General features: G+C 41.3%; 1 protein-coding gene across 1 annotated transcript in view; it reads left to right on the forward strand.

The window, feature by feature from the left end:
- TRAPPC9 (trafficking protein particle complex subunit 9) overlaps nt 1-22,379 on the forward strand; it is a gene marked incomplete at both ends in the record, with an annotated part of 507,143 nt that overhangs the window by 24,744 nt on the left and 460,020 nt on the right. The window contains 3 exons of the mRNA XM_080339501.1: nt 1,346-1,562; nt 4,738-4,881; nt 21,564-21,690. Coding sequence (XP_080195627.1) covers nt 1,346-1,562; nt 4,738-4,881; nt 21,564-21,690 — 488 coding nt within the window. The remainder of the gene's footprint in view (nt 1-1,345; nt 1,563-4,737; nt 4,882-21,563; nt 21,691-22,379) is intronic.

Here is a 22,379-nt window from a genome sequence, read left to right on the forward strand (position 1 = left end):
TTTTCTTCTTGTACTCACTTTTAAAAAATGATGTAAATGGAAAAAAAGAAGGTAAAAAAAAAAGGTGGAGTAGCTTTTTTTTTCTGACACCTCATGTTCTTCCAGAATTGCAGCTTTTGGGCGTTCTGATAAACCGGTTTAAACTTGTCCTGTATTTCCTTATTATGCTTCAAGTTCTTTCCAGCTGTATTGATTCAGGAAAGTTGTTGGCTCAGTGCAATCGCCTTTTTACAACTCTTGTTACAGAGTTTGATCTTTTATGTGGATGGGAGTTATTTTTCCATTGGGCATCATCTTGTTTTGTCGGTTCTGAGCGAAACAGCAGCTTCATATATTGTCCGAAACTTTCTAAAATAATTTGCTAGTCTATCTGTCTCTTCATATGCTGAAGCCCTAAGGTTTGAACTCTCACATAAGGTCATGTTGCCTTCTGAAAATTCGGCTTCTTTGAGGTCTCCTGTATTTCTACGTCCAAAATTTAAGTATCTGAAGTTAAACACACAGAATCCACTGGTTGATTCTTTCAGTTTTGAAGAACGAGTTGCAGAAATGCTGTTTCTGTCCTTTAGTGCCATTTCTGTGTGCAGTTTGTAATTTTAAACACCTTCGCAAAACGTGTTAGCAGCTTTGGAGTCATTTAAGATATTTTATGTCACTTTTGGTTGTGCGCACCAGATATTGTGCACTAGGTGTCAGCATTGGTCCAGCCTTGGAACTCAATATTGCTTCCAGAATTTCCGTGACAATTTCTTCCTGCCCGGCTGATTTCAAATCAAGATTGTCTTTCAAACCAGGGGGGAAAGAACACATACTTGGGATTTTTGACAATATATTAATGAGCTAAAGCAGCACATGCTCCTAACTCGTTATCAAACTTGTTTCAACTTTAAACCTAACGGGGCTTAACCTTTCGCTAAATTTTTCTTTGATGGTTGGCAAGTCTGTGTGTGTATCGTATAATGGTATAAAAATGTTGTGGTTTACAAGATCAGAGACCTATAAAATTGGGACAGTAGTTTCTTTGCTTTCGCAGCCCAAGATTTCAAGATTGAGATTTAATCTTAAAGGGATGAAAATGTTTAACTTGGTAAATCAATAGATTTTAGAAGTGATATATTTTTGCGCCCTTAAATGAATATCATGTCAAATATCTTCCATAAAATATGGAGTTGTTTTTGTGGCTATTTACTTGTCAGTAGTACTGACAGAGTTGCTGAAGAACTCTCTTTGCTGATTTATTAGCTTGTTTAATTTGAAGCAAGTCAAGTTTTCCTGCCGTCATGACTAACTCATATATCCACTTCTTGATTAGAACCAACCCTTTTTTTTCCCCTTTAAATCCCAGCTTTCAGAAGAAGAGAAAATCCAGCGCTACAGCATTCTCTCGGAGCTCTACGAACGGATCGGTTTTCACCGCAAATCCGCTTTCTTCAAGCGGATCGCGGCCATGCAATGTGCTGCGCCCAGCATTCCTGAACCCGGCTGGCGGGCCTGCTACAAATTGCTTTTGGAAACTCTCCCTGGCTACAGTTTATCACTGGATCCTAAAGATTTCAGCAAAGGTAAGTGTCTCTGGGACATTATGGATATATTTTGTAGCGTTGCTGTCAATAATTTCGGATTTCCGTGAGCTGCTGCTGAAGATGTTGCCATATTCCTCCGCTTGCAGCAAATAATTGTGTTTTATTTGTTAGACCTTAATTTCTACTCTGAGAAACGTCCTTGTATTTTTATGAACACTTCTCAGCACAAAAAGGATCATACTTTGAGTATTTTGTACAATTCTAACGTCTTCAATTTGTGTATCAGAAACTGTATTTCTTTTCGTGTTTGTTACTCTTATATAAAAGGTCATTCTTCAACTATATTTTTGTGTATAGGCACACACGCACATATATGTATAAAACGTAATTATATCGGTATCTGTAGGGTTGAATATGTCACATTTTTCCACAAATCAGATCAGAGTGATGTTATCTGCAAGTCTAGCATTTGCTTAAGGCATTTAAACAGTTTTCAATATGCTATATATCCTTTGAATTACTATTTGATTGCGGCTATTAAAAAAACAAAGGAAAAATAGCTCATGAGAACACATGCCAGTTATTGTAGCTGTTAAATACGGTGTTAACCTTCTGTAATGTAGGTAAGCTACGTTTCAACAATTTTTATCAATATTATCCAAAGCTGTATATAAAGTAATAATGTAAAAAGTTATCTTGATTTTAAGGTACCATGCTGCATTTTTTCTCTGAAGGAAGAGGATTTTAAGATACTGTGCTGCTTGGGAACTCCTTTTGAGTAAACCTTTCCACGTTGCCCAAAAACATGTGTTCTTTTGTCTAGTTAAACTTTTGGGGACAATTCACTAAATGGTGGAGCCGCAAGTGTTGGTGGAAAGGAGATGGAGTTCACCAATGTGAAAACTCTGAACTGGTTTGAATATGAATGAACTACGAACTGGCTGAAGGGAAGAAGCCAGAGAGTCATGGTCAATGGCGCAGAGCCCAGTTGGGGCCTGTATCCAGTGCAGTGCCTCAGGGGCAGTGCTAGGCCTGTGCTATTCAATATATTAATCAGTGATTTGGACGAGGGAACAGAGTGACTGTCAGCAAGTTTGCTGGTGACACCAAGCTGGGAGGAGTGGCTGACACGGCAGAGGCTGTGCTGCCATCAGAGACCTGGACAGGATGGAGAGCTGGGCGGGGAAACATTGAATGAAATAGAACAAGGGCAAGTGTAGAGTCTTGAATCTGGGCAGAACAACCCCAGGTTCCAGTGTAAGTTGGGGAAGGAGCTGTTGGAGAGCAGTGTAGGGGAAAGGGACCTGTGGGTCCTGGGGACAGCAGGATGAGCATGAGCCAGCACTGGGCCCTTGTGGCCCGGAAGGCCAATGGTACCTGGGGTGGATGAGAAGGGGGTGGTCAGTAGGTCAGAGAGGTTCTCCTGCCCCTCTGCTCTGCCCTGGGGAGACCACACCTGGAATCTTGTGTCCAGTTGTGGCCTCTCAGTTCCAGCAGGACAGGGAACTGCTGGAGAGAGTCCAGCGCAGGGCAACAAAGATGCTGAAGGGAGTGGAGCATCTCCCGTGTGAGGAAAGGCTGAGGGAGCTGGGGCTCTGGAGCTGGACAAGAGGACACTGAGGGGTAACCCCCTTCATGTTTACAGATGATATATAAAGGGTGACTGTCAGGGGGATGGAGCCAGGCTCTTCTCGGTGACAACCAATGATAGGACAAGGGGTAATGGGTTCAAACTGGAACACAGGAGGTTCCACTTAAATTTGAGAAGAAACTTGTTCCTGGTGAGGGTGGCAGAGCCTGGTCCAGGCTGCCCAGGGAGGTTGTGGAGTCTCCTTCTGTGCAGACATTCCAACCCGCCTGGACACCTTCCTGTGTAACCTCATCTGGGTGTTCCTGCTCCATGGGGGGATTGCACTGGATGAGCTTTCCTGGTCCCTTCCAACCCCTGACATTCTGGGATTCTGTGAACCGCAGCCAGAATATTCTTTTGTGAGAGTCCATTGACTATTGTTGGGATTCCAGTTTGATGAAGTCTTGTTAATTCAATTGTAAATTCAGTTCTTTCTGTACGTGCTGGGTCATTTAGCCATTGAAATAGTGGAGTCATCTGGTCAATTCAGTCAAGGGAAAATATAGAAAAACTCATGTGAAGAAGGAAAAATACGCTCTGACCTACGATGGAAAAGGAGAAGACCTGGGATGGGGCTTTATTGGGAGAAGAGGTCACAGAAATTCTGCAAGAAATGACGATTACACAAAAAAGCACAGCGTGATTGGTGTTTATCTTCCATTTTTAAGTGACCTTTATGTTGCGCTGAAGTACTTTGTTAGATTTTACCCCTAAAATGGCAATTTTGGAGATGTACGGAAGGGTCGCTGAAAACAGTAAGAAGTGTGGAATAAGAGCGACGTTTGATACCTGAAAAATAATGAGACTCGTGTGTGCAAAAGAGAAACTCTCAAGGTTTGGTCATAGTAAATATTTCTAGACAATTTTGCCTAATGCTCAAGGGTAATAGAAGGAAAGCTGTAGAAGTTTATGAAATATTGCACACTTTGTTATTTAAAAACTATTGCTTACTCCTAAAAGCAAGTTGCATTTAATGAAGAGTAGCGCAAATTAAGTTTTTGAAAGAGAAGTTACATTGTGATGACCTGTTAATTGTTACCATAGATACTTTGCAAATTTATAATCCCACACTTATTTTTTAAAGACTGAAAATCAGGAAATGTGCCTCATGTCCCGTAGTTTTACTCCTTTTTATTTACTTTTAGTGGCCAGGAAAGCATTTAGAGAAAACATATTTTGTTGGATCTTTAAAGAGCGTTAAGAACAACTCGATTTGGATAAAAATGAAGTTCCTGTATGAAATCTCATGTGAAGTTCTTGCTCAGAGAATTTAAAATGATAAAACTTTCAAGGGTTTGTGTATCATTTTGGTTTCACTTCATCAGAAGGATTAACTTCATTTTCTGGATTCGAACGATAAATTAGTTGGTAAGCATATAAAACAAAAATTGCTTTCACATCTAAATATTCAAGCAGACTCACAGCTGCGAATTTTGACAACAAGATTGGGATTCTGTAATTATTGGTTCCATCGGATGATGCGTCATTAAATTAGTGCTTTGCATAGGAAGAAAACTTAAAAAAAGAGTTGGTTTGTGATGACTTTTAGCTTTAAAAAGCATGAAATGCCTTCTTACTTTGCAGGAACTCATCGGGGATGGGCTGCGGTGCAGATGCGTTTGCTCCATGAACTGGTCTACGCTTCCAGACGAATGGGCAACCCTGCTCTATGTGTCAGGCATCTGTCTTTCCTTCTCCAGACCATGCTGGATTTTCTTTCTGATCAAGGTACGATTAACAAAAGAAAGAGATATTTGTCCTTTTTCTGAAATACTGAATTGGAGGAGTAACGGGGAGCACAGAAGTTAAGGAATTCTGCGTACGCGTGAAGTAGCTTGTTGTTCGTAATCCGTCACGTATATTGTGTTATTGATTTTAAATATTAATATCCTGATCTCTGTAGGGTCTAAAATCAAACTTGCTTTAATATTTTCCACCTGTAGATTGCCTCGAGCCTAATGCTCTGTTTCCTTTGTAAATATTAAGAATACGATCAGAGGGCTTACTTTGCATGTGGATTAAAAAAGAGAGTATCATTTAAAAACACCAGCAGCTTTCCTAAGTGCTGTTAATGAAGAGATTGAGAGGAGTTGAGATGGAAGAGTAAATTTAGAAGCGTGTACAGTAGTTCAGGCTCAATGGACCATGAGCTTTCTGATGAAATATGTTTTCTAATGAAACCTTCATAGTGCGGCTACAGAATCTGGCTAAGGGAGTACGACCCTTGTCTCTGTATTGGAGATGATGAGCTTGTAGAAGCTGAATGTGATGGGATTGCATTAAATAGTGTTTAACTAGAACAGTAGGCTTAACTTTCTGTCAGTTTCTGTGTTTTCTTTCCAAATTTGAACTCAGCAATGAATTTCAGTGGGACTTAGTGAATTTGTCGGTGGATGGCAATGGGATGAATGTGCCTGTGGCTGATTCTCATGGCACTGGTGTGTGCGAGGGCCACGTAGCATTAACAAAATCACCTGGAAAAGCAAAAAGTGGCAACTGTTATGTTGGTATTACATTTTGTAGGAAAGATATTTTGAACAGGTGTATCACCCAGATTAATAAGATCGAACTGGTAATGCAAGGTTTGAAAAAATGTTATTAATACACTAGGTTAAAAGTGTATTTTTTTTCAGTTATTCCCTCATTTACGAGAAAGAGAATGGGAATAAAATTGTGTAGGTCTTTACCTGCCAGTGAATTCCCTCTGTTTAGTTGCTCAAATCAGTGATGGAGGAAGGGGAGGAACTGCAAAGAACTGATAAACTGTAATAAATTATCGTTTTGTCTGTAGATTTTGTTGTCAAAGGGTCCTTGGATTTTTAATGAAGCTCCGTTGATTTGTGCATGAGGAGTTTGGCTGAAGACAACGTTTTGAGCTCTTTTACTGCGTGTGTCCACGTATTAAATTTGCTCATTCCTAATCCTAAAAAAGTGCGAAATCTTAAAGAGAAGCAACTTTTGTGATTCTTGTCTTCAGACATTATACCTCTGAGTAAAGCTTCCAGTTTCATAACACCTCTGATGTTTATTGCCTTTGAAAAATCAGACTAAATATTCTCCAATGTGTTTGAAAAGCAGCTGAATCGTTTTCTCCTCTCGTGACAACATCCAAAATAGAACTTGGTGTTGCATTCGGAGCCTTTTATTGACGGCACGTCGCTCAAACACGGTTTGTGGTGTTCTGGACCAGCTAAAGTGTGGATGGTGACAGTGCCAGGAATGTATTTATGGTTGGCAATTCTTTTGGTAGTTCTTCTGAGATTGATATCGTGTGATGTTGTGCGAGAGTCCATTTAGCATAAGAAGTTACTTTAAATTTATAGTTTCAGAAAAAATATCAGATTAGGAAAAAATAAACCAACAAAACGCCTTCAACGTTGGGTTGTAGTAGAGGGCAGTAGCAAGATGATTTGAATACATAGGATTATGGTACTTATATTTTAAGTCTGTGAGTGTTTTCCTCTGTTTTAAAAGAGTTGTAAATACTGAAGATCACGACTGAAACTTCCATGTTTCCTTAAGGAATTAAGATTGAACTAGGAAACTGAAGTAATACGTTAGCATTGGAGTTTAAGAATCCCAAGATATTATTACTTCTCTGTGCTGTGCAGAAAGTTGCCAAGTTTCCAGGTACAAGTTGGAATCACACTCTCTTGAAAACAAAGTTTTGACCTGAATATGTTTTTTTCTTAAATGGCATAAACTTCATGTTTTTAAAGCTTGTAATTCATAATACATCTTAAATCCTACACCTGGATTTAAAATTCAGGTGGTTTGCAAAGTGCTTCTCAGTGTAGCTCTGCCATTAAGATCCTCTTGTCCTCTGACTGTTGTTGCACGTTAGTTGTTTCCAGTTTTCTGGTGAGTTTTGCTGATCTGGGTCTCAGGGCTTCTTTGCTCCCTAAGTATAAGATTTTGAACGATTTTGCCTTGTTTATTTTTCTTTGCCATGAAGGAATTTGTTTTAGCTCTAGCAAACTAAAAATGATAGCAATGCACCCCCCAGAGTGGATGCTCATCACCCTGGCCACAGTCATTGATTCTGCTGGAAGACACGGAATCTTTAGTGAAAGAATTAACTCGTTATGACACTTCTGTTCAACCTGAGGACAGATGAGGTCCTGCGTGTGATGAAGGACTTGGGAGATTTCCTTCCTGTCACTGGATATTTTATCTTCAGAAGCAAAGCTCATCGACAGAGCTCATCAATCTCCATGAGGAGGGATTTCAGTGCGTGGATTTTGATTTTCAGTTTGCCAGCTTTACAAATATCCATACAGGCGTTGCAGCGCGGGGCGGCGGAGATCATTATGTGGTCAGCCGCTGTTTTTATGGTGTATTTCAGAGAGTCATTGGACTTGGTCATCGGGGTGATAAAAATATCACTCTACCTACAAAAAAAGGTTTTTGTTCCTTTCAAGGTTTTTGTTCTTTGCCCCTCAGTTCCAGCAAGACAGGGAACTGCTGGAGAGAGTCCAGCGCAGGGCAACAAAGATGCTGAAGGGAGTGGAGCATCTCCCGTGTGAGGAAAGGCTGAGGGAGCTGGGGCTCTGGAGCTGGACAAGAGGACACTGAGGGGTGACCTTATTCATGGTTACTGATATATGAAGGGTGAGTGTCAGGAGGATGGAGCCAGGCTCTTCTCGGTGGCAACCAATGATAGGACAAGGGGTAATGGGTTCAAACTGGAACACAGGAGGTTCCACTTAAATTTGAGAAGAAACTTGTTCCTGGTGAGGGTGGCAAAGCCTGGCCCAGGCTGCCCAGGGAGGTTGTGGAGTCTCCTTTTCTGCAGACATTCCAACCCGCCTGGACACCTTCGTGTGTAACCTCATCTGGGTGTTCCTGCTCCATGGGGGGATTGCGCTGGATGAGCTTTTGAGGTCCCTTCCAACCCCTGACATTCTGTGATTCTGCAAAATGTCCTGAGTTGAATTTTCAGAAATATCTCTGGTTGTCTAAATTTTACTGATGTGATTCTGAACTCGTTTGCGACAAGATTCTGCACCTGCTGCAGTACTGGCTGTTATTTGGCCCTTCAAAATGATACGACACGTTGACCCGCGCCATGCAAACCTTGGAGGTTTGTAAGTTTGGCTCACGTGAATACAATCTTTCACTTCCAGAAGATGCTTTATTCTCATTCTATCCTTACATCATCCTCCCTGATGAAGAACCTCTGCCAAAATTTATGCTGAACGCTGTTTCAGTTCCCCGCATCCTCTGCATCAGATGCGATGGACCTGTCAGCATGGGCTGGGCAGACACTTTGATAACTCAACAGCTTAGAGGTGATGGTGGCTGGAGGACCAGGGACCGCACGCTGGTCACCTGAGGTCGCTTTCAGAACCTTTTTATCCTCCTTTCAAGACTCCTGTGCTCAGGTAATGGCTGATATGTCAATGGCCGGGGTGAGGCCTGTGCCTTTTGTGAACAAGTAATGAGTTAAGAAAAATATCCCCAAACCTTGTTTAGCTTCGGAAATGATGGTCAAGCCTGGGCTGATTGTAATTTGGCGATGCCATGTCTGACAACTCTTAAAATATACTTTTCTATCTCACAGCTTGAAAGGGGAAACGATGCTATATTTTACAGGCATTTTTATTTATAGAACAGATTGCATATGCATTCACTTGGTGATGTTTAAATTTCAATTATAGGAAACAAGAAAGAATATTAAACTGAGGTTGTAAAAATTGGCAGCTAGATCAAAAGTAAGTGTGAAAATGCCCTTAAGAGTAACCCTCTGCCCAGCCTGTATTGGCAGCAGTAAATACCAGACTCAGTTTCTGAGGATCTTTATTTAAAACATTGTCTTGAATTTTCACCCAAACAGCTGGGAAAATGGGACCAAGCTACGTGGGCGCTTGGTGAGTTCTGTATCCCCACACAGATTGAACTAAATGGTGTTTGACTGGAGAAAGGGATCAGAAAGACCCATGAACCTATAAGCACCTGCCACGACTCTAGAGCATGGAATAATTTAAACCCGCCTCTTGTTTTGAGGGGCTGCTGGAGCAACTTGTTATTTGATGTTCACCTGACTGGATCCTGTTTATGTCTTGCTATGACTTTCTCATTTTTTACCCTGTTTAGGCTGCTATAATGAGAGTTCTTGAGAGCTTCGGCTTATTTTGTTTAGTTTGAGCTGGTTGCTTGATATCGCTCCTCTGTTTGTTTTTGCTCCAGCCTCTTCCCATAGTGATGCTTCTCTTTTTTCCCCCTGTTCTTCATATTTAGGTCACATGAAACCATCGTAGAATCATAGAAAGAAGATTATAATATAGAAATGTAAGCTAAACAAATATGAATGCCCAATTTTTAAATAAACCACCTTGACTGTGGTATTTGACTTCGTAAAGAGGAGATACATTAAGCTAGCTGGAAGAAATTAATGGAGTGGTAGCACGGAAACTGCTTAAAGATGTCATAGTAGATTCTCAGTAAGTTTATTCTAGTAATTAAAATAAATTAAAAAAAAAATAAAAAGCAAGGGGAGTTAATCAGCAAAATAAATGCAATTTAGGGAGAAAAAGAAAAAAAGTTTACTGTATAAAAGTGGATGTTGTGTCCAAGCATAGAAAGTAGAAGGGAATGTCAGACTTGATAAGTTAAATGATGGGGGGCAGTGAGGAACATAAGCCAAGAGAAGATTTTGAGGTGTAACTTGCTGAACTCATGAAAGCAAATAACTTCTTCAGGTGTATCAGAAGCAGGAAGGCTGCCAGGACTGAAACATAATCGGGGTTTAAAAACACTCAGGGAAGATTGTGCTGGATAAGAAAGCTTTGATCAAGGTTTTCTTTTCAGGAAGGAAGATTCTGAGCCTTGGTCCTTCCTCTACGGAGGAGAAACCTGTAGAATCCTTTCCAAGTGTAATTAGAAATGGTTTAAGGTGGAGACTGATCCAAGATGTTGGACTCGATGATCCTTGTGGGTCCAACTCAGGACATTCTATGATTCTATGAGCAATAATAAATGTCAGGTACCACAAAAAGTTCAAAGATGCTTGAAGAGTTTTAAAATTAAATTGTTGAACCGCTAACACTTCCAATCGGATAATTTCTTAAGTTGTCTTCATTCTTCTTCTAAAATTACGAGTGGGAGGTGTATCTCTGTGTCTTTTTAAGAGCTCAGAGAGGAAGTTCTAAGTAAATCAGGTGAATGTATCTTCAGCATAGGTGTCTGCAGTGTAGTCAGCCTCTTGCTTCTGGCCATCCTGGTGACTGTTTGCGTATTTGTTTGTCTCAGTACTGACTGAGGCAAAGTAAACTGAATTAGAATGAGTCTGGAATTCAGTGAATTTGATACCGGTACTGGGTAAAGTATAAGAAACTCTAGTAAATCATAGTAGGTGTATGGATAATTGTGTTTTAATGGGAAGAAATCAGAACATCCTTGAAGTGTGATTTCTTCCTATAGATGTTCTTTCCAAGGAATGATGGAGCATTTAAATCAGCGTGATTTAGTTAATACAGTGTTCCTGAATTAAAAAATTACAAATGATCAGAAGTGATAGAAGGAATCAATAAGTGAATGAGGTTATGGTGTTGACAGAAGAGATTATTGGTCATGCAGTGGAGGCTCTTGCTTTTCAAACCAGTCGTAAACTGTTAGGAAAACGGCAAAAATTATCATATCACAATTTGTTGCTGAGCCAGAGTTGTTTAGAAGAGTTCCTAGAGCAGACTTAATTCTGATATTGTTTCTAGAGAATCACAGAATCACAGAATGTCAGGGATTGGAAGGAACCTGGAAAGCTCATCCAGTGCAATCCCCCCATGGAGCAGGAACACCCAGATGAGGTTACACAGGAAGGTGTCCAGGCGGGTTGGAATGTCTGCACAGAAGGAGACTCCACAACCTCCCTGGGCAGTCTGGTCCAGTGTTCTGTCACCCTCACTGAGAAGTTTCTTCTCATATTTCAGTGGAACCTCTTGTGTTCCAGTTTGTACCCATTACCCCTTGTCCTATCATTGGTTGTCACTGAGAAGAGCCTGGCTCCATCCTCCCGACACTCACCCTTTATATATCTGTAACCATGAATGAGGTCACCCCTCAGTGTCCTCTTGTCCAGCTCCAGAGCCCCAGCTCCCTCAGCCTTTCCTCACACGGGAGATGCTCCACTCCCTTCAGCATCTTTGTTGCCCTGCGCTGGACTCTCTGCAGCAGTTCCCTGTCCTGCTGGAACTGAGGGGCCACAACTGGACACAAGATTCCAGGTGTGGTCTCCCCAGGGCAGAGCAGAGGGGCAGGAGAACCTCTCTGACCTACTGACCACCCCCTTCTCATCCACCCCAGGTACCATTGGCCTTCCTGGCCACAAGTGCCCAGTACTGGCTCATGCTCACCCTGCTGTCCCCAGGACCCCCAGGTCCCTTTCCCCTACACTGCTCTCCAACAGCTCGTTCCCCAACTTATACTGGAACCTGGGGTTGTTTCTACCCAGGTGCAAGAGAGTGGAAAGTAAGCGATCCCGTGTTGGAAACCTTCTCTTGGAAGGTTTGGCTTGCGCTGACTGTCACAAATAATCTCCTGAAGTACATGTAGCGGCAGCAACAACTGCTTTGCTCTGTAGTTTCTTGCCTGTGCTGCAATATTTGCTGATACAGATGTAGCCTGTCAGCACTTTGCAATGTTTTCTAGTCACAAGGAATGTTATTCCTGAATACTGCGTTTAAATTAGGGCAGCATTTCCCCTGGGATCTTCTACAGTGTGTAAATTAATTTTTAGAGAGGTAAAAGTTATTGATTTCAAGGGCTGAGAAGAACGGAGTTTTAATCAGGCTGAACAGAGAATATAATGCAAATTAAAACTTGATGTAAACTTCAGAGTTGAAGTGACGTTTACTTAACTGACACTAATGAACTGATTTTAATGCACTGCATGGTATTTTAGTTGACAAAGTACCTGCCTCATCAATAAATCTTTCAAAAAGGAGCTGGTTTGGTTGGTTTTGCAGTATTAAAATTAACTGATCTCAGGATGGAGACTGAAATCTTCAATATAATACCGGGGAATATTTATAGCAGCATAGTAGGTTCTTAGCCATTAGTTGGAAGTCTTTTTACAACTTCAACATAGCGCCGTATCTTATCCGTGTATGCATATATAAAAAAGTATATGTGTTTGTATATATAAAGAAATGTAATTGAGCAGACTTGGCACCTCATGCGTGTTCGATCTATAGCGGTGGCACGATATGGTGTAAGCATTAATACATTAAAAAAAGCTTGAATATAAACACTTTCTGACATATTGCGATAAAAGTCTGCTGAGATTGCACATGGAGGAGAAGGAAACTTCTCAGAAGCCACTTAACTCTTCTTAGTCATCACGGTGCCGTGTTTTTTACAGCTTTTTGGCCAGTTCTGTGATTTCTTTAGCCGTGTACGGTAAAACTTGAGCACTGCTCCGTGCTCCTGTTGTTGGGAGCTGTTTATCTGCCACACGTTTCCCTGCTTTTTTAAAATTCAAGAGTCGCAGCCGGGTAAAACTCACCGGGCTTGGTTTATCATTTTCAAGTCTCTCTCTGAAGTTGGTCTTGTCTAGAGACAAGCTGGCTCATTAAATAACTTCGCTCAAACTGCTTTATTAAAAAGGTGTAGTTTATTTTCCTGAAGTACACATCTTTTAGACTATGTAGAAAGCGAAGAGGAAAACCGCAATACCTGTGCACGTCTATCTGTTTCTGTCCTGGTTTTGTTAAAAACAAGACCGGTTCTCTTTCATTGATTTTTCTTTCAGCTTAGAGAGACTGCTGTGATAGAGAGACTTGCACTCATGAACTAGTGATATACGTATTTGTGTGTGTGTGTGTGTATACATTTGAAGACAGGCAGAAAGCAGTGGTGATTTGGGTAGGACTCAAATGGTATGGAATAAGGGGTGGAATGTCCTGGTTTTGTTAAAAACAAGACCGGTTTTCTTTCAGTGACTTCTTTCAGCTCAGTTCTTCTAGGTGCCTGTACTGTTTTGAGTCTTAGCCTGCATATTTTTCCTCGGATGCTGCCCTCGGTGCTGATAAGAGACCAACGGAATGCTGAAGAAGCTCGTGTTTAGGTTTATTACTATGGTAGCCAAGAAAGACTGATAAGTTCTCCCATGTTCCGTTGTGAGAGGGGCGTGTTTGAGGAGGGGTGGATGGACCAGGTGACTAGAACTGACCGACGCAAGTATTCCACCCCATAACCGTGATACCCCCTATATAAGAGGGTGATCACGAGGGTCACGCTCTCTTCGCCCATGGCCGGCATCTGGAGAGGACCCTGTCTGTCTGTCTGTCTGTGATCTACAGGGTTCAGGCCCTGCATCCTGCAACCAGGTTCCTGTTTGCTGTGCAGTCCCGCCCATGACTCCCGGGCGCCTGCGCTGCAGCTGCTGGAGCCACCGGCTCCGCACACCCAGCTCTGCTGCTGAGTGACGCCAACTGCACATCCAGCACTTGAGACTGGTTTTGTATATTTTGTATATATATTCTCTATTTATTACTAGCATTAGTAAACCCTTTAAAACTCTCCAACTTGAAGTCTAAGTCTCTCTTCCTTTCCCCTTATCTTTCTTATCATGTTTCCGATCTAAAGGAAGGGCTGGTGGGAGGTAAAGGGGATAACAGGGAGCGTCTGCCATGGTTTATTGCCACCTTGCCTTAAACCGTGACAGATTTAATTGGTGGCCCATACGGGGAGAAAAGAGACTGTACCGGCGAAACAAGACCGTACAGAGAGATAGAGTGTACAAGGATGAGATAAGAGAAACCGTGACAGTTTCAAATAATGATCTGCTTATCCTTGTGTTGCTTGATTAACTCCAGTTCAGATCCTGATTCATTCAATGTATTGATTTTGAAGTGTAATGAATAAATTCAACTACGTAAAATAACAGCGGTAAGATTTATGTTCATATTCATTTGCTTAGCACAAAAAGTGAAGACCAACAGTTGTTTGTGTCATGTTTTATCTGAAAGAAAAACATTGTAATGTCAATGGAGATTGGTCCAAATTGTTATTAACAAATCTGAAAGTCTTTCACTCCAGTCAACACCATCTTCAAACTCTTAGGTAAAACAAATCAGTGGTTACGATAAAATGGTGCGTTTCTTTATGACAAAAGTTTGCTATTAATTTGCATCGAGTGATTTACGAACAAAATGAAGTTTCTGAGATTTAGCTCAAAATTCCTATTGTCACGTAGTTACCTCTGGTTTTTGAAGAAGCCCATTTGATCAACTGAGGGAAAAGATACAAATGTTCAGATGCAAATGTTCCAGGAAAAAACGATACTACTTTGGAGAAGACAAACTTTAACTGGCAATATAAAGACATGAAGAATTTGTGCTGCCTTTTTAAAAGCCAGTGTTTTTCTACTCAAGGAAGCTATTTTAAGAGGTGCATATTAACTATATTGCTAAAATTCAGCTAAATTTTATATGACACTTAACAGACTCCATACTGCTTCTTTAGCCTAAAGCCAAATGGAATGCAGGTGTTACTGAAAGTAGCAGTTTATGTGTATTAAAAACAAATATCCATGTTTAAAAGAGGAACATCCATGTAGTTTGATCTCCCTACACAGTGTCCAAATGATTTAATGTGCTAAGAGAAGAAGAGGAAGGTTGAGTGATAATGAAGAATTGTTTTAATGATTGGAAATCTCAACTATATGTTAGTTGAGAGAGCTGACATGTTTTCATTGTAAGTTTTCAATCAGTTGTCTAATTCTGTAAACAATTAAATTGTCCTTTTCTGAAGCAATTCAAAGAGAAAGCACAGGACAGGATACCACTGGCCTTCTTGGGCCCAAAATACAAAGTCAGGTGTGTTTAAGTTACACCATTGTATCTGTAAATTTGTACAAAACCTGCTTTGCTCAAAAGCAACTTTGCAGCAATCCTTAATTTTTGTTTATCGTTATGGAAGTTATTGATGCTTCATTTGCTCCGCTTTACATTAAGGTAGGTCTTCTGGTATTTCTTAACGTGAAAAAAGCCATTAATATTGTCCAGTGGTTTGCACACTGATTTCGTATGTACAAAACATATTTTTGTAGTATTGAGTATACAGACATCTGAAGTTCTCAGATACAGCGGAGAACGAGATACTGCAATTTTAATGGCCTGTTTCTGAACTCTGACTTCAGCTGTGTCAATTTTTCATGAGATTTTGGCTAAAAATACTTTTCTGCTAACTGTGAATTTCAATCTGACTGTGACTCTGTGTACACATTATCCATAATGATTAAAAAGCTAGTAACAGGAGACTGTGACGTGTTTAATCAATCCCTTCCCTTTCTCTCTCTTTGTGGTGGTCAGCTTGCAAGCAGAAAACGCTCTGCTGCTGCCAGACAACTCATAGTAGTGAAGCTGATGATTTATTTTTCAAGGCTGAGCTATTAAACAACAAATAAGTGAATCCTTTTGCTTTCATTCTCCATTTTGTATGGATGGAGCCACTGATTTTCCCCATAAAAGTCACTCTTGAGTCCATCGACAAAACCTGGTGTGGAGAACACATGAGGGGCTTGAGTTCTGTTCCAGTTTCACGACACCTAAATTAATTCTCAATGGCTTTGGTCCTTTTGTCATCCAGTTGGGTGTTCAGTTTGCATTTGTGTCCTAACTGATGACCTAATTAATATAGGTAGGAATCTGAAATGTAGCTGTTCAGGGCAGTGTAAAAACATCAGTACGTGCTGAGATTTATTGCAGTAGAGAATATTGGAATGAAAAGCCATGAATTCCTTGTGTTGCTTCCAAAGTGACTTGGTCAAGTATTGGATCTCTGAGCAGCTTGAAATTGTTTATTTTCTCCATTTATTTTGCAGAAAGATATTAGAGGTGCTGTTTGTTTGCTAAAATTGACGTTCATGATTTTTTGGTAAAAATGCTGTCATCTAATACCTATCAGATTTAATGTCATGGCAAACCAGGTGACACTTGCCTGCAAATTAGAGGAGACCCGCTCTTTTCTGCTGAATGAAACAACCGAAATACTGAATTAGAAGATTGATCCTGCAAGTCTTTGGACACTGAGCATCCAAATAGGATGTTTACTGTCCATCTGCATCCATCCCAAACTAGAGTTGAGGGACTACCTGAAAGGCCATCAAGAACTTTGCATGCATCCTATTAATATAATCTAGTGATTAACATCACTAGATGTTTCTGCTTCCCGGCTGATTTTCTGTCTTGCTACATGTTACTAGTCATTTATCAAGATGTTTGCTGCAGGACCTCTCCTTGGATTGCCCTTTATAAACATTATTTCTTGTTTTCAAGGGGGAAGGAAAAGATCCACCAACCCAAAGAACCCCGGTTTTCGTTAAAACTTCAATTCTGGGCTTATCACCATGGGAAAATGGAAGTCAGAAGGCTTTTAGCTATTTGTTTCCCAACTTTTCTGATATTTTAGCAAGTCGCATAAGGAAATAGAAAGTCATTTGTCTTTTAGTGTAACTGACAGGTCAGACACCAGATGTTCCCTTTCTTCATTCTACCTTGCTGGGGGTTGTTCTGCAGGAAACACAATGACTTGATCAGAACAAGATCAACCCATTGTTCACAGAAGAAGTGCTATATTCTTAATATTTGACTTAGTTTTTAATAGGTAGTGACTGAGACCAAATACAGATATTCTAAACTTCTTCAAATATTTAAGAGCCGAAACATAGAGTTATAGCAATTGTGTTGTTCTCATTTTCTCCATTATCTGCCAAGGCATGAAATGCTTTTTGTACAATACTGTTAAATCACAGTTAGTGAAGTGTTTCAAAATGTTAGTCTGTAGCTGAGCTTCTTTCTGTCCTGCTCTGATTTTTCAGTGGCTCCATTATTATGAAATACCGCTTCACATTATGTTGAAACTAGCAGAAAGACTTTTCTCTTTCACATTTATTAGCTTTTCAGGTCACAAATAGTTTCTAACTGAAACCTTCAGATTTTGGTCTTCTCATATTAAAGGAAGGTTCAAAGCAGCTTCGGGACAAAATGACTTCTCTTGACTGACTTCTCTTGACTGTTCATTCTCTTGACATGAATTAGTTAAGCAAGAAATTACCAAGGATATTGGGGGGCCTGCAAAATTTTCAGTTGTCAGAAGCGGCCAAAAAAAGGGTAATGAGACGACTTGATATGAAAGGGGGAAATTGTGTTACAAGGTTATACTGAATGAACTGAGAAGTGGCAATACTGCCTGTGGCTTTGTTCAGCTTTATTCAGTTGCAGCTGTTTTATGATCCTGATTTCCCAAAGAGTCTGGGAAGAAACTGGAGTAAAAAAAAAATCATGAATGTAGTTATTCCAGATGAGAAAATAACCCATCGTTTCTCACTCAATAAATGAGTCTCTGCGATACCTACACAAGAGGATCCGCAGTGTTTCCAGCCGCGGTGCAGGCTTTTAAAGCTGTTGAGGTGAATTCACAGGTCAAAGGATCAAGTGGTGATTACTGTTGTGCTGACACACAAAAGCATGAAGAGACCAGGTAGGTAAAGACCTCCAAGAGTGGCTGTTTTCTCTTTCTTCTTTGCAAAGAGAAAGAAAAGAACCGGTGATAACTGTTTGTCACAGTCTTCTAAACGATGGGTCAGGAGGCTTAGTCGTTGAATTGATCATCTGTGGAGGCTCCAACAGCTTCTGATTGTGTCAAAATACAACAACAGCCGGGCTTTTGGCAACTATAAGGCTTTGCAAATTTGACTAAGCAGAGAAGTTTGTGTCATTCATTTGTACCACAGAGGGCAGGTAGCAAAAGTGCTCAGTCAAGGGAGGAAGTCTCCTGCTGGAAGGCAGGAGGGCTCTGCAGAGGGATCCGGATAGACTGGAAAAATGGGCTGATTCCAATGGAATGAAGTTCAACAAGGCCAAGTGCCGGGTGCTGCACTTTGGCCACAACAACCCCCTGCAGCGCACCAGGCTGGGCACAGAGTGGCTGGAGAGCAGCCAGGCAGAAAGGGACCTGGGGGGACTAATGGGCAGGAAGCTCAACATGAGCCACCAGTGTGCCCAGGTGGCCAAGAAGGCCAATGGTGTCCTGTCCTGTATCCAAACTAGCGTGGTCAGCAGGACAAGGGCAGTGATCCTTCCCCTGTGCTCTGCATTGGGGAGGCCACACCTGGAGTATTGTGTTCAGTTCTGGGCCCCTCAGCTCAGGAAAGAGATTGAAGTGCTGGAGCGGGTCCAGAGAAGAGCAACACGACTGGGGAAGGGACTTGAGCACAAGCCCTATGGGGAGAGGCTGAGGGAGCTGGGCTTGTTTAGTCTGGAGAAGAGGAGGCTTAGAGGTGAGCTCAGCACTCTCTAGAACTACCTGAAGGGCAGTTGTAGCCAGGTGGGGATTGGTCTCTTCTCCCAGGCATCAGCAATAGGACAAGGGGCCATGGGCTTCAACTCTGCCAGGGGAAATTGAGGCTGGTGATTAGAAAGCAATTCTGTGCAGAGAGAGTGGTCAGGCATTGGAATGGCTGCCCAGGGAGGTGCTGGACTCACCGGCCCTGGAGGTTTTTAAGCTGAGATTGGCCATGGCACTTAGTGCCATGATCTAGTCAATGGACTGGAGTTGGACCAAGGGTTGGACTGGATGATCTCTGAGGTCTTTTCCAACCCAGTCCATTCTGTGATTCTGTGATTTGCTTTCAGAAGTGGCGCTCAGGGAAGACGATGCAGCTCTTGCTCTTTTGCATCACGGATGTTTCTCGATGCAGGTTCGTGAGCGTCTCAGCAGAAATGAAGTGCTAAGTAAAAAGTAGTAGAGCTGCTGGCTTCTTGGCAGCATGTTATAAACTGCATTTCATAGCATATCAGCATAGAAAAATGACTCGTTTTAGCCTTGTCTTTGCAGAAAGCACACTGAGCTTCTACTGTGAAATAAAAATGGGACTCTCAAATCTATAAACAAATCCTTCTTGCAAGTGGCAGCGTGCTTTCTTTGAATACAATAATTGATGGTGTTTCACGCTAGGAAATGAAAGCCAGTGCTTCAGAATGACAGACCTGTGGTTTCAAGCAGAATTAAGCACACGCTCTAACGTTGTCTTCATCATTCTTGGTAGCTGTGACATTTTCCGTCTCAGTGGTTTCTACTTGTACTATGCGCCCTTGCTCACGTAACATGCCAAATAACAACCTGAATGCTGTAGCCTAAAATATTGATGAAAATACTCACTACAAGTGCTGGCTCAGTCTTCGACCACTAGAACTGGCTGTGCTACGCTGGTCTGAGTGCAGATGTATGTCTAATGATCTATTTCTGGGAACATTTACTTCACGTGATTAAAATGTGGTGAGTGGCTTGAGAGTTCGGTGAAATATTGACACAAATGAGGCAATTTGTCAGTTATGTGGCATTAATTTAATAGCGAAGATGCTTAAAATCAGTGTTTATTTGCTTTGAAAGAGTGTGTACTTGTGGCCTTAGATGCTTGCAATCTGAGCTGGATTGAGGTGGGCAGCACAACCATCAGGGGATGTTTGGGCCTTGAAAGGCCCAAGATGGTGTTTTGGGCAGTGGAAAAGCTTTGTAGAATATGTTCCTCTCATGTTTTTCTCAATCTTCCCTCTCACAGCTGCTACACAATGTTTTTAACCCTTTCTCAAACATATAATCACAGAGGTGCCACCAGCAGAGCTTTGGGGAGCAACCAGTCTGGAGTTGACTGGAACTGGAAAGCAGCTCTGCAGAGAAGGACCTTGAGTTCTGGTGGACAAGAGGCTGACCATGAGCCAACAATGTGCCCTTGTGGCCAAGAGGCCAATGGTACCTGGGGTGCATTAGGAGGAGTGTGACCAGCAGGTCGAGGGAGGTTGTTCCTCCCCCTCTGCTCTGCCCTGGTGAGGCCACATCTGGAGTTCTGGGTCCAGTTCTGGGCTCCCCAGGTTAAGAAGGACAAGGAATTACTGGAGGGAGTCCAGCGGCTATGAAGACGATGAGGGGTCTAGAGTGTCTTTCTTATGAGGAGAGAATGAGAGAGCTGGGGCTGTTCAGCCTGGAGAAGAGAAGCTGAGAGGGGATCTCATCAATGCTTATAAATATCTCCATGGTGGGTGTCAAGAGGATGGACCAGACTCTGTTCAGTGGTGCCCAGTGGCAGGATGAGGGGCAACAGACACAGACTGAAGAACAGGAGGTTCCGTCTGAATATGAGGAGAAACTTCTTTCCTTTGAGGTGCCAGAGCCTGGAACAGGCTGCCCAGAGAGGTTGTGGAGTCTCCTTCTCTGGAGACATTCAAACCCACCTGGACACCTTCCTGTGTGATCTGCTCTGGTGAACCTGCTTTAGCAGGTAGGTTGGACTGGATGATCTCCAGAGGTCCCTTCCAACCCCAACCAGTCTGTGATTTGTGTTGCTCTTTGACATGAAGCTGCCCCTGGTCTCACAAAGGCCACTTGTTACCAACCCCCTGCGTAAGCCCAATATACTTATTTAAGCAGATTTTTTGGAAAGCGGTATTTGCTATAATCCTTCCCTTTTCTATTTTTGTTTTATCATTGACTGTTTTCATCTCCAAAGCATTTTCTAGCAACACTTCAGTTATTGAATAGTTATTTTTATTGGTAGCACATATATTGAGGAATATTCACTGTGCTTTACCACAATATAGGTCTAAGACTTTTAATCTATCTCATTCTCCCATCTAAACACACATTCTCAGGCTTATTTATGTTTGCAGACTCTCATTTAATCAGATAAATATAACTTTATGTTCTGGACATTAATTGCCAAATAGCCTTTTATTTATTTTTGGAGACACAATTGTATATATATTCTAGAAAATAATTGTTGGATAAAACTGATAAGCATTTATTGTTGAAGATAACCCAAATATCATATGTTTGTTGGAGTGTTCCTGTATTTTTAAGGGAAACCAAAGCAATTTTCTTACCGGTTGTTATGATTTAGTAGCATAATATAATAAAGTTAGTTTATTAATAAGAATGAGGTAGTTTTAACACAAGGTAACATCAGAAGTCATTTGTTTCTTTTCTTTGCCTTTGGTATTGTTTCTGCTAATGTTTTATAAGAAGGCTCGTTCACATAACAATGCTCTTATTAATAACCTTTACATGTTTGAAGCCAATGGTGTCGGATATGTAGATTTACTAGATAAATTGTAGAGATTTTTATCTTGGTGATGAAAAAAATAACAAAAATGAGAGATAGATCAACACTGCAACAATTCTGAAAAGTCCAGGAAACTGTATTGCTTAAGGTCACTAAATTATATTTGATTCTTCCCTTATGGCTTCTGGAGCAAAACTCTGAGCATTCTATGCAAAAATTAGTTGTCATTCTCTTAGAGTTATTTTATATAAATACAAAAAAAAGGTAAAAATTTGGGTTATAGCTTCATCTTCTGTTACATGTATGTTTGGAATTGTTTTTAAATTTTATTTTAAACAAATTTATTTTCTAGAAAAGAAAGATGTAACACAGAGCTTGGAAAGCTACACAGCAAAATGTCCTGGTACAATGGAAATCATCACCCTTCCAGATGGTTTGAAGTTGCCTCCTGTTCCATTCACCAAATTGCCTATTGTGAGGTAAGACTCCAAAATACAATCTTTAACTTTTCCACGGTACCTGTTAAAGGATACTGGAAGATGTGATTGTCTCAGTTTACATCAGTTGCTCACAATAACATGGAAAAATGTCAAGATGTCAAATTGTTTTGAGAAGTTCTTAGCGAAAATTGAGCCTTTGAGCAGAAAACACTTTCTGTGGTCTTTATTTTTTTTTTAAAGTGTCTTTCAAGAGTTTCTCACACAATCCAAAAAATGTATTTTGTAATTGCAGCTGAGATTCAGGTTTAGACACCTGATCATACTGAAGGTCCATGGAGCTTGGAACTCAGCTGGAACTGATGCCTTTTGTAGCTGTTCCTTTCCAGATGCTGCGTTTTCAAGCTGACACCGTCGCTGGCCTGTTCTAAATCACAGAATCGACTGGGTTGGAAAAGACCTCAGAGATCATCCAGTCCAACCCTTGGTCCAACTCCAGTCCATTGACTAGATCATGGCACTAAGTGCCATGGCCAATCTCAGCTTAAAAACCTCCAGGGCCGGTGAGTCCAGCACCTCCCTGGGCAGCCATTCCAATGCCTGACCACTCTCTCTGCACAGAATTGCTTTCTAACAGCCAGCCTCAATTTCCCCTGGCAGAGTTGAAGCCCATGGCCCCTTGTCCTATTGCTGATGCCTGGGAGAAGAGACCAATCCCCACCTGGCTACAA

Source organism: Nesoenas mayeri (genome assembly GCF_963082525.1).
Source record: "Nesoenas mayeri genome assembly, chromosome: 2".
Lineage (NCBI taxonomy): Eukaryota > Metazoa > Chordata > Aves > Columbiformes > Columbidae > Nesoenas > Nesoenas mayeri.